General features: G+C 45.8%; 2 protein-coding genes across 2 annotated transcripts; one reads left to right on the top strand and one right to left on the bottom strand.

Moving 5' to 3' along the window:
* Window positions 1-4,649: 4,649 nt before the first annotated feature.
* Window positions 4,650-5,340, bottom strand: LOC109781648 (histone H4). The gene has a single exon (XM_020340232.3). The coding sequence runs from the start codon at window positions 5,274-5,276 to the stop codon at window positions 4,965-4,967; it is 312 nt and encodes a 103-aa protein (XP_020195821.1). The 5' UTR covers window positions 5,277-5,340; the 3' UTR covers window positions 4,650-4,964.
* Window positions 5,341-7,935: 2,595 nt separating this feature from the next.
* On the top strand, window positions 7,936-12,199 carry LOC109781634 (uncharacterized). Its single transcript, XM_020340219.3, has 8 exons — window positions 7,936-8,137; window positions 8,538-8,659; window positions 9,850-9,915; window positions 10,041-10,157; window positions 10,245-10,698; window positions 10,781-11,137; window positions 11,223-11,638; window positions 11,706-12,199. The coding sequence occupies exons 1-8, from the start codon at window positions 8,006-8,008 to the stop codon at window positions 12,181-12,183; spliced, it is 2,142 nt and encodes a 713-aa protein (XP_020195808.1). The 5' UTR covers window positions 7,936-8,005; the 3' UTR covers window positions 12,184-12,199.
* Window positions 12,200-12,740: the final 541 nt, after the last annotated feature.

Raw genomic sequence — 12,740 nt, forward strand, 5'->3', positions numbered from 1 at the left:
CCTGCTGTCAACCCCAATACGCCCCAAACCGTACGGGCGAGAGGACAGGTAAAAAAGAGGTGATTAGCAGTTTCCACATTTGTGCAGAAGGAGCACACAGGGTTTCCTGGCCAATTTCTACGCCGCATGTTATCGCGCGTAGGCACAGCATTTTGAAACAGTTGCCATAGAAAAATCTTTATTTTCAAGGGGATCGCAGCTTTCCAAATCATTTTATAACTAGGTCCAGATAAATCTCTTTCCAGCCACTCATAGACCGATTTAGTAGTAAATTTGCCCCTACTATTCAGAGACCAGGAGATAGTATCTGAGTTTTCATTCATAACCTTCTTCTAAGCCTCGCACACCACCTAGGACCATTGTTCCTCTAAATCACCAAACAGCCTACGTCTAAAAGCCAGCTTATAATTATTGGCCACGAAGGATGCAATGGTGCACTCTTGGTTTTGACAAATGTCGTACAGGACAGGGAACTGGTCCTTTAGTATGTAGTTATCAATCCACGGGTCATGCCAAAGCCTGGCCAAATCCCCTTTATTAATGTTGACTTTCCTCCCAGCCATATAAACCTCTTTGACCTTCATGATAGCTTTCCAGCAAGGGGAGTCAGAGAAACGACTGCGAATATTCGCAACGGTTTTATTTCTGAAATACTTCGCTCGAACAATACGTTGCCATAACCCATCACCAGTTTCTAACTTCCACCACCATTTCACAAGGAGACTAATATTCTGCCTGTGAATATCTTTCAAACCCAGGCCACCAATTCTTTTAGATCGACAGATCCTAGTCCATTTGACCATATGATAAGCTCGCTTCTTATTCTTCTTCCTCCAAAAGAAACGTCTGCGGTGTTTATTAATTTTTTCAACAAAGGTTTTGTTGAAAAGTAACATGGACATCAAATACGATGGAATACCATCCAAACTAGAACCTAGCAAAGTAAGCCTAGCTCCTGATGAAGCTGCATATGCTACCCACGCATCCAGTTTTTTGGAATACCATCCTCAACTTCTGTATTGAAAGCTAGTTTCTTTACTGGACGAATTTGAATATTGCAAAGATGTAATAATAACCCCTTAAGATTAGGTTTGCAATATTTTTCCTCTGATTGCCATGCAAGGCTTCCCAAATAAGGTCATAAATAGCACCTTGATAGCAGACCATGTAGTGTGACAAGTTGTTAATAGCAAAATATATATCATAATAATTAGATAAATTGCAAAAAAGTAGGCAAAGGCAAAATGTAGTGTGACAAGTTGTTATTACGTGCATGTGCTGTTTTTCAATAAAATAATATATACATACCTTCTCTCTAGCCGTTGGCCCTTTATTTACACAAGCCATGACGGGTGATGCATCCTAACATTAGCGGAAGGTCGTTACTTTTTTTTTCTTTGGCAACGAAAGTCCATATCGTACTAAAGGAAAATTGGGCTTATATGTACCTATGCTTTCTGCGGCTTCGCTGTGGTAGGAGTGTGTGAATCAGTAATCCCACTTTTCTTCCTCGAAGAATTCATGGCAGGTGATGCTTGCTGATAAGAGGCACACCACAACAGATACATGTCAATCATATGGGAAAATTTGGAGAAGAAAAAAAAGTCAAATCTATGTTCTTATTCCACCCTACATGGCCTAGCTTTAATTAACAACAGTTTGATTAATGACGATTATTGGAGACCAAAAAAAGGAGCTGCATTGTTCCCTATACATGATACTCCCACCTTTCCAGTTTAAATTAAGAAGAGTTCTGTCAACAACAATCAGGGCCGGCTCTATGTCTTTTAGGGCCCTAAGGCAAAGTCGCGATGTGGGCCTTTAAGACTACCTATAATGTACTGTATATAGATGTACATACACATATGTATCTAATTTCATATAAAAACTCGCGGTGCTTAAAAAAATAAGTTTCATTGCGCATTTCCTGATGCAAAATCACACGTATTCTCGCCGCCATGCCACCGTGCCGTCTTCCCCAAGTGCAAACAGAGGTCGATGCGTGAAACATGAATGCTAATTACATAATGCTTTCAGCAATCAGAGCAAAAGAGATGTGCTAACATGCTAGTTAAAAAAAAAACTGAAACTACAGGTACGCAGCTTTACTTCAAACTGATACCGAAATAGAGCTTAGCTAGACATACTTCGTTCAGCAAATAAAACAGCGACTTGACCAATTGGATGAATTCAAGTGTTTAGCACTAGATAGATCAATTACCACACAGCAGTGCTACAAGGAACAGAACTAGTCTTTTCAAATAATGAGGACTAATTAGCAGCTACTACAAACTTAAGAACAGCACGTACTGATCCATACTAGATGCTAGCCAAACGTGATTAGTGACTCGTCAGCTAGCAGCACAACCGATTCAGCAAATCCCAACACCCTGCTACCGAGTGACAAAAGCATCGCATAAATCGTAGGTCTGACCTTGTGTCCCCTAGAGCTGAGCGGCAGGTTCCCTACGACGGCTGCACTCGTGGTATGTGTAGCAGGATTGAAACGATGCCAACCGGCAAGGGCGATGCAAGGGTAGCAAAGACGCCAGGACGGCAACCGGCAGCGATCTTAGGCAGCGGCGGCGATCGGATCTTCGTGCGCGGCGGCTCCTATTTATCGTGTAGGTCCACAGTTGTCGGCTAAACACGCACCTCTCTCTCCTTCAATACCTGAATTTGGGCCGGCCAAAGTAGGGCAGGCTCCCTCTTTTTGTTTTATGAATATTCTAGAACATTACTAGACAGTTTTTTTTCCTTTCGTTCTTTTACGTTTTCTCTTTTCTTTTTTCTTCTTCTTTCTTTCATGTTCGTTTTATCTTTTCTTTTCTTTTTCATTATACTTTATTTTAATTTAATTTTTTTCTTTTTATTTTTCATTTTGTGAACACCTTTCAAATTCGTGCACATTTTTTGAACCACAATTTTACTTTTGAAATCATGCATATTTCTAAATTCACGAACATTTTTCAATTGTGCAGATTTTTAAAAATCATGATATTTTTGAAATGATGAAATTTTTTTACGAATTTGTGGCATCTTTTGAAATCGTGAACATTCTTTGAAGTCATGAAAAAAATTGCAATTTCGCGGACTTTTTTTTTTAATTTGAACATTTTTACAAATTCGTTCAGAAAATGAAAGTTGTGAACATTTTTTCGAGACATATAAACATTTTTTGTTTCGCAAACATTTTTTCAAAGTCGGGATCATTTTTTTGAATCAATGAACTTTTTATAAAATTCGAGAACATTTTTCAATTTCCGAACGGTTTTTTAAATCCAGAAAAAAATTTCAAATTCGTGAATTAATCCTGAAATTAAGAAAATAATTATCATGTACATTTTTTTGAAGAATCAAAAAGTGAAAACAGAAAAGATAAACAAATAAGGAAAATTGAAAAAGAAACCCAGGGCTCCCGGCCCCTTAGTGGGCAGGCCCAAAGTGCGCACGAGGGTACGCGGTTGCTCGCTATATGTCGACCCACACGCTTCGAATACTGATCAGCCTATGGGCCTTCTTTGCAGAAATAAGAGCTCCCAGGCCCCCTCCAGGCTTGGGCACTCCTCCCGCCAAGGCCCTAAGCTGGCCCTGTGTCATTAAAGTTTTCTTTATGTATGGAAACGTGGCAGCGGATGAATACGGAGCGTTATTGCTAGGGTTTGCTATCGATCGTATAGTATGCAAATTTCAGTTTCGTCGTCCGTGTATATATAAACATCGTCCAGATGTTTTTCTTTTCCTTAACGTTTAATGACATCTACAACATATAAAACCATATCTTTCTTTTTTTGGCGAATGGTACAAAACCATATCTGTTTCTAAAACATATCTCCATTTAAATCTAAAAATGCAAAAAAAAAAAAGCAAACACGGTATGATTTGACCACATATACCACTCGAGTCATTCAGACCGACAAGTAATAGTGTGAGTCTTCCGGGTCCACTTCGAGTAATCACGATCCACATGTACAAATATGAGTCTTGGGGATATTGTATTGTTAAATCATACAGTATGATTTTCCTTAGACATGGATCCTTTAATTTTACTATGTAGTATTATGCTAACATGGTACCATAGTCGAATTATGCAATTAACTAGTTTAAAATAATTTTAAAATAAATTTATGTATAAAAATTTGTGTTTGATTTTTTATTAAGTTTTAAGTGATTTGCTAGATAGAGAAAAGTTTAAACATTTAAAAAGTATAAAGAAATGGGATAGGCGACACATTTTGGACTTTTAGGATAGAGGATCAGTTAGAGATGCGCCTCCTTTGATCGTTTCAGGCTGACATCTCAGCATTAAGGCAATAATAAAAATCCTTGGATACATAACTACATGGGTAGCTGTAGAGCAAACCCAGACACCATGAATCCATCTGAATTTGGCTCATATGTATGTTGTGACCAAGAAATCAGTTGCTTCTTCCCGCGTAAAGAAAAGGAGAATAAATCAGTTGCTTCGTACCATCACTCAGATTTTAAATCGTTGGGTTAGGTAGTCTAGAATCCATGTTCAGCCGAATAAATCAGTTGCTGCGTGTTATCGCAATTCAGAAAGACACATGTCTTATCTGAAACTTGGTTCAACTGGCGGAGTACAGAAAATGTTCAGGATAAGCCGTGGAATCGGAGAAAACGCAAGCTACAAAAATGCAGGGACGGTTTGAATGAACCATACACCTGCCAACACGGTTGATTTCGGGAGGCAGCAAATTACAGAGCGAGAGACCAATTGGAAATTAGTAACACCTGACAACGAACACAAATCAACATGAAGAGAGTGAGAGATTGCAGAAGAATTCAAGGGTAAACATCCCAGGACTACATCCAAACAACAATCGAGGCCAGGAGGACATACAGCAGCGAGATGCGGCCAATACACCGAAGCCCATGAACACCACACAGCCATAGCTAGCTACGAGCACAAATCTGGTGGTGGGGGGATCGATTCGCGCGGCCTAGCCGCCGAATCCGTAGAGGGTGCGTCCCTGGCGCTTGAGGGCGTAGACGACGTCCATGGCGGTGACGGTCTTGCGGCGGGCGTGCTCCGTGTAGGTGACGGCGTCGCGGATGACGTTCTCCAGGAAGATCTTGAGCACGCCCCGGGTCTCCTCGTAGATGAGCCCCGAGATGCGCTTCACGCCGCCCCTGCGGGCAAGACGGCGGATGGCCGGCTTGGTGATGCCCTGGATGTTGTCGCGGAGCACCTTCCGGTGACGCTTGGCGCCGCCCTTGCCCAGCCCCTTCCCTCCCTTGCCGCGGCCCGACATCCTCTCTCTCCGGCGAGCTTGGCTTGGCTGTTGCTGGTGGTGGTTGTTGCGGCGGTGGTGGTGTGGGGGATTGATGTGGCGTGTGGGGGATTTATAGCTGCGAGGTCTCCGGGGAGGAGATGGGAGCGATCCGCGTGATGCGGCATGTGAACCGTCCGATGGAGATGGATGGCTCAGAGTGCATGAGGAGAGATGGCGCGGATCGGTGACGTGGGCCGGGAGCGGGAGCGGGAGCGGGGGCGTGGGCGGGAGAGGTGTGTTTTCTCAGGACATGTGTGTTTTCGCCCGAATTGACCTGGACGTGTTCAGGGCTTTGGAGCGGTTTCTAGCCCGTTAACAGCTGAATCCGATAGCTTTCACGTGCACTGTCACTCGGGTTTTGTCTGTTTTTTTTTGGGTTCATTTTATGAAAATATGCACTTTAAAAACTTGTGTTTGCAAAAAAAAATCTAAATCACAAACATTTTTTAAAATCCATGTTGAATACCAGAATCAAGTGGATCAAAACAAATACTCCCTATGTAAACTAATACCAGAGCGTTTAGAACACTACTTTAGCTTACGGAGGGAGTACAGCATATATGCATCGGATTTTAAAATGAACAAATGAATATATATTCTATCCCGCAAAAAAATTCAATATATTTTTTGAATGTCCATACACACAAAACAAGTATCAAAAGTTGAATGTGCCGGTCTCCAAGAATACATATTTGGAGAGACAGAAAACTCTTACCTCGTCCTGATATGCGCGCAGGCCACGCTTGGGGCGGTGAAGGTGGAACTCCGGTGAGATGTAGGGAGACGTCGGGGAGGCGCAGGGAGCTCGATGGTTGAAGTACAGGGAGGCGTGCACTCGGATCTGCCCGCTTTAGAGCCAGCGGGGGCGACGGACGTGGTGAGTGGCATCAGAAACCTAGAAAGAGTCATGCATCGCCTCTATCTCTCTCACACACACACAAGGAGAGAGGGGGAGAGAAAATAACATGGGGAGGAGAACATGTTGATGGAGAAAACCGAGGGAGCAGGGTGGCATTTCTGGTGTAATAACACGGAGAACTTGGGTAAGTTGCGGCTTGAGAATCAACCGTCTCTGCTTCAGGCTTGGGTTGCATGCTAGTTCAATTATTATAATTGATTCCTGAAAATCGGATGTAAGAAGTATGGGTATTTGTTTGAGATTCAAGTATCTTGAGGCATCAAATCCAAGAATAGCCCAGACAAAGGGGAGTGGAGTTTCTCAATCAGAGCTCAAATGACCTCGGGTGAATAGTAAATAAAAAAATAAAAACTGATTATCTTTTTGTAACAAACATTGACATTGACAAATGTCCTAAGAGGTTGCAAATTTTCATTATGAACCACATTTCTGGAAGGAGTAGCAAAGCAAGTACTCTGAAAATGCTACTTTCAAATGCATTTTGGAGAACTTTTTTGTTTTGCAAGGACTCCCACAAAGATTTCATGATGAAATATTTCAAGCTCTTAGAACATTTGTTAATGTCTGTCACAAAACAAAGATTTTACTGTTCACCTGAACTTATTTTGAGCTCTGGCTGAGAAGGTGACTTTCCAAACAAAGGCCACATTAGTAGTGTAGTTAAATGCAGTGCCACAGTGTGACACCAACTCTCGCTCTCGACCTCCACCTAGACCCGTCCATGCAGAGCACGGACCCATATCAAAGCAAAAAGGTTTGCTGATGTGTGTGTGCATGTGTTTTTATATTAAAAATACGAACATTTTGAAAACTTAGGGACTTCTTAAATTTCGCAAACATTCCTTAGAGCTGCAAACATTTTCAAAACTACAAAAAAAATCAGAACTCATGAATTTACAATTTTTTATGAGTATTTTTAGAAAACATGAACTTTTTATTATTTCACCAACTTTTAAACAAGTAACACAAAAACTAATATATTTTTCCCTGGCGCCCATGCAATAGAGGAACGAGCACACAAAAAGCACAAACGAGTCAAGAGGCGGTTTGAGTAGCGGTTGGGCGAACTTAAATGGCCGTCGTCCAGCATATGTTATAGAGGGAATGTATCTGGTGCACCGGGGCAATTGGTGCTACCGGTGCACCGGAGTCCGTTGCACGCTAAAAAATGTTTGAATAGTTCCGACAAAAATTAGTGCATTGATACAACATTAATGTACGTTGTCACAAAAATTCAAATCAAAATACGAAAGATTGCTCAACATACAAAAATGACAAATTTGACATCAATGCGCTAATGAGCCAAAACTGAAGCCCAACTTGTGTTATTTACTATTCAGTGTCAAATTTGTCATTTTTGTATCTCGAGCAATGTTTTGAATTTTTGTGGTAAAATACATTAATATTGTGTCAATGCACTAAATTTTTTACGGATATTTTTGAACATTTTTTAATGTGTAACAGGGGACCGGTGCAAGCATCCATTTCCCTCATACATGGTGCCAATGCTTTTGCACGGTCAAAATAATCGTCTCCCTCTCCCGCTTGGTTGCGTGTCGGCGCAAAGTCATTGGAACCGAAGCAAGCTGCTAAGTTCGCTTCTTCGTTCCGACGCATAGAATCTGCTCGGGACCGGCTCGAAGGGAGCTTCGAATCGCTTTTCTCCTACGTTAGGGAATTAGAGATGATCTTATATATATGCATCAAGGATCCGTCCACGACAAGCTTCATTGCAGCAAGAGGTCGACCTCGTTCTTTCGCTCCGGCAGCGACGCACGCATGCACGGCGATGTCGACGTGGGCGGTCATGGCGTTCCTGCTCTCTGTCATTGCGGCGGCGTCGCAGCTGCAGCCCGTGGCGCGCGCGGCGGCTCCAGGGACCCTAGGCGCCGGCGTTACGCTGCAGGAAGATCAGCACCAGGTGCGCGCGCTACCAGCTGCTGGTTGGTTTTCTTAACCGTTTCTCCTCCTTGCTTGCGACTTAGGCCCTGTTTGGTAATCACCTACTCTTGAAATCTGCGGAGCAGGGAAACTGCAACTCCGTCATTTTAAACTGCAGCTCCGCCAACTCCGGGAGTGGAGTTGTGGAATGGAGCGATACCGAACAGCGTCTTACTGCCAAAAAATAATAATCTTACTTTATAGTATGTCTATAAAGTAATTTCTAAATGTAATAAAAAGATGCATACTGGTTTTCCAGCAGACATCAAAACCAGATGTGTGAATTTAGCACAGTTCTTTGAGGTCATCGGAAATGTGGTATACAATTTTTTCGTATGCAGATAATGTGACATAATGTAATGGTTTGCATGATACAACAGGTGGTGGTGGACAACGGCATTGTGCAGGTGGCAGTGTCCAAGCCGCAGGGCCAGATCATCGGCGTCCGTTATGTCGACGACACTAACCTCCTCTATTTCAACAACAATGAGATATCAGGCGGGTATGTCCGTTATGTCTGGATTTTTAATGTTTATTTTTCTTATTATTTTAAGTACATGAACATTTTGCTAAATTCATGAGCTTATTTTAAAATTTATGAATATTTTTAAAATATCCATTTTTAAACTAATAGAATTTTTTTAAAATTTGATGAACATTTCTTAAAATACCCATGAACATTTTTGAAAACTAATGAAAACCTTTTTAAGATTCAAGAACTTTTTCATAAATCCGTAAACACTTTTTTATATTCTCTAACATGTTTTTACAGATTGTTTTCAAAACCCAACATTTTTTAAAAGCCATATGGCTTACATTCAAAGATTTTTTTTAAACAAAATCACCAATATCTGTTTCAACTCATGACCATTTAAAAAATCATAAGTATTTTAAAAGTTTGTGAACTTCTTCTTGAAAACTTGTGAATATTTTAATATTCATGAAAACTTTTTGTTGTTGTAATAATACCCTTTTAGGTATGTGACAAAATATAGTAGACATTTTTTAGAGCTCCATGTGGTGGAGACCTCACCGCTGTCGTCCTTTCTGCCACAGGGACGGGAGGACGCCTTCGCTATGCCGTCCTAGGAAAGCGGCGTGGGGTCTTCTAACGAGTTAGAGCATCTCTAACAGATCCCTTAAAAACATCATCTATTAAAACAGTATACAGGTCCCTTAAAACGAATTTATGGTATCGCGAGGCATCGAAAGAACAGATCCCGTAAACTCATACCGTAAAAGCTTTTTTCTTCCTTTTCACCGCACCCTTCTTCCATGGTCCGCACACATGAACCAATTCGAACTCTAGCCAGCCAGAGCGGCACTGCTCCGGCCCGCTGCATGCTCCGGTCGGCCGCTGTCGAGCTCCTCCGCCTGCTCGCTGTCCGCGCGCGGCGTCACCAGGCCCCTGCTCCAGCGTTGACCGGTTTTACCGGATCCTCAAAAAACGGCTCAAATCCTCCACATATGACGGATGTGTGCTCTAATACACGGGAACCTGTAAAAAATTACGGGACATGCTATTTTATAGGATTTATTCGGTGCCTTTTTTCAACATGTCCCCTAAATGTGATGGTTTGACCGCTTTTATGGGATCTGCAAAAGATGCTTTTACCACTATCTAAGTGGCCTATGTGCAGTTATATAATTCGTAGTAATTTGAATCGTGATTTTGTATCTGAAAATTTGCAGGTACTGGGATGTAGTTTGGAACTTTCCAGGATCGGGATATCCCACGGCCACGGGCATGAACGACATGTACATATCCTCAGCGCCTCACTGCTAATAATTTTGTAGGCAAAATTTACACCTTGTCTCTTGGTGAGATAAAATTTACGCCTTGCTTAATGGAAGGGAGGAACTATCTGACTTTGCGCTTTCAGGTTGGATGGTACCGAGTTCAGGGTGGTGTCTGCCAGCGAGGAGCAAGTGGAGCTCTCCTTCATGAGCACCTACGACCCATCACGCCTCAACAGCGTCCCGCTCAACGTCGACAAGAGGTGCACGCACCACTCCATCATCCCAGTTCATGGACGTCATGATTTCGAAGTCGATCTTGATGTTGATCATGCACGAATTATGATCAGGCTGGTGATGCTGAGAGGCGGCTCCGGGTTCTACTGCTACGCCATCTTCGAGCACGCCGGCGGCTGGCCGGCCATCGACGTCTCAGAGGCCCGGCTCGTCTTCAAGCTCGACCCCGCGACGTTCAACTACATGGCCGTCTCGGACGGGATCCAGAGGTACATGCCAGGGGCGGCGGACCGGGACGCGCCCCGGGCCGTGCCGCTGGCGTACAAGGAGGCCGTGCTGCTCGTGCACCCGTCGGAGCCGCAGTTCGCGGGGGAGGTGGACGACAAGTACCAGTACTCCATGGACAACAAGGACAACCGCGTCCACGGCTGGATCGCCGGCGCCGGTGGTGGCGACGGCGACCGGGTGCCGGTGGGGTTCTGGGTGGTCACCCCCAGCAACGAGTTCAAGAGCGGCGGCCCCCTCAAGCGCGAGCTCACCTCCCACATCGGCCCCACCTCGTTGACTGTGAGTGCTCGTTCTTTCTTTCTTGTGTTCCAGGAAGACACAAACGTACCCAACTGGTTCATGTCATCATGTGAAATGGCAGATGTTCATGGGGACTCATTACATCGGGAGCGACATGGTGGCGAGGATCGAGGCCGGCGAGCACTGGAAGAAGGTCATGGGGCCGGTGTTCATCTACCTCAACTCCAACCCAGAGCGGGGAGGCTTCCAGCCGCTGTGGGAGGACGCCAAGGCGCAGGCGGAGGTCGAGGCGAGCCGATGGCCGTACAGCTTCCCGTTGTCGCCGGACTTCCACAGGGCAGGCGAGAGGGGCTCCGTCACCGGTCGGTTGCTGGTCAGAGACAGGTACACGAGCGGCGGCGAGGACGTGCCCGCCCGGCTGGCCTACGTCGGCCTCGCCGCTCCGGGACAGCCCGGCTCCTGGGCGACGGAGAGCAAGGTACATATTCCAGTGAAATTCCACCAGACACTTTGGATCTGCTTGTCATGCATGATTGCCATTGCCAACTTGCCATGTGCTTCAGGGCTACCAGTTCTGGACGAGGTCGTCGGCGACCGGCAACACGTTCACCATTGACAACGTACGGGCAGGGGAGTACAACCTCTACGCCTGGGTCCCCGGGGTCCTCGGCGACTACGTGCGCACGGCTCCGGTAACGGTGGTGCCCGGCGGCGCGGTTGCCCTCGGCGACCTCGTGTTTGAGCCGCCCCGATCGGGGCCGACGCTGTGGGAGATCGGCGTGCCAGACCGGAGCGCCACCGAGTTCTTCGTCCCTGATCCCAACCACAGGTACCTCAGCAAGCTCTTCGTCGCCAGGGACAAGTACAGGCAGTACGGGCTGTGGGAGCGGTACGCCGAGCTGTACCCCGCCGGCGACCCCGTCTTCACCGTCGGCGTGAGCAACCACTCCAAGGACTGGTTCTTCGCGCATGTCACAAGGTAGCCATCGATGCCTAACTGAAACCTGAGCTAAAGACAAAACAGTCGTTAACTTGTGACGGTGCAGGAAGAGTGGCAACGGCGAGAACGTGCCGACGACGCGGCGGATCCGGTTCGACATGCCCCGCGTCGCCGCCGGCGGCACCTACACGCTGCGCATCGCGCTCGCGGCGGCGCACATGTCCAAGCTGAAGGTGCAGGTGAACGGGGCGACGGGGAAGGGGTCGGCCGGGGGAGTGTTCGTGACGCCCGAGTTCGGGGACGACAACGCGATCGCGCGGCACGGCGAGCACGGCAGGTGGTGGAGCTTCGAGTTCCCGGTCGACGGGCGGCTGCTCGTGCAAGGGGATAACACCATCAGCGTCACGCAGGCGAGGGCGTTCAGCGTGTTCATGGGGGTCATGTACGATTACGTCCGGCTGGAAGGGCCCTCCGGTTGGGATTCTGGCGTCACAAGTAGTGTTGGTCTAGGCAAAATCTTGCCTCTCGGTTTGCTATATGGGCTTGTCGTGCTACCAACATTGATATTTCTACTAAGCAAGTGATACAGTCCATGATTACAAGTCTTTTGTTTTTTGTCGCGCAATAATACTACAACGAAATGGAAAGCAAAATGTTTAGACCAGCGCTAGCGGTCAGCCAACCGATCTGAGACAGTTGTCTGGTGCGAGGAACACGAGCCATTGGATTGATCCCTAACTCGTCCCTCCTCCCTTGCATACCACGAAAAAACAATAGGGAGCTCGCCTTGCCCTACGCTCACGCCCTACAACTTCCTCGCCTCCCACCCCGCTCGCGCAAGGAAACCATAAGCCTCCGGCACTGTTCCACCCCGGCGATTAGCTTGCAACACTGTTTCATGGGTGCCGACTGTCTTGCAAATTGCAATACTGCCCCATGTGGTGGCTTGTCTCTCGAGTTTGTAGCAGACATCGTCTCCTCATGTGGACTTGCAATAGCTTCGAGAGGCCGCAGGGCATGTAAGATGGCATTAGTCGGCCTGTCGCAATGGGGCATGAGACTGTAGGAGTTGGCAACAACGGTCGGCGCCTAATGTGGGGAAAAAGTTTGGAAATAATAGTCATGGTTAACGACGAAGAAG

This window comes from Aegilops tauschii, chromosome 6 (genome assembly GCF_002575655.3).
Source record: "Aegilops tauschii subsp. strangulata cultivar AL8/78 chromosome 6, Aet v6.0, whole genome shotgun sequence".
NCBI classification, from domain to species: Eukaryota; Viridiplantae; Streptophyta; class Magnoliopsida; order Poales; family Poaceae; genus Aegilops; species Aegilops tauschii.

Excerpts from the sequence above, each read along its gene's own strand:
- LOC109781634 (XM_020340219.3), top strand. The coding sequence starts at position 8,006 with ATGTCGACGTGGGCGGTCATGGCGTTCCTGCTCTCTGTCATTGCGGCG. Across the intron at positions 10,158-10,244 it reads CCGCTCAACGTCGACAAGAG|GCTGGTGATGCTGAGAGGCG; the intron begins GTGCACGCACCA and ends AATTATGATCAG. Across the intron at positions 11,138-11,222 it reads CCTGGGCGACGGAGAGCAAG|GGCTACCAGTTCTGGACGAG; the intron begins GTACATATTCCA and ends CATGTGCTTCAG.
- LOC109781648 (XM_020340232.3), bottom strand. The coding sequence starts at position 5,276 with ATGTCGGGCCGCGGCAAGGGAGGGAAGGGGCTGGGCAAGGGCGGCGCC.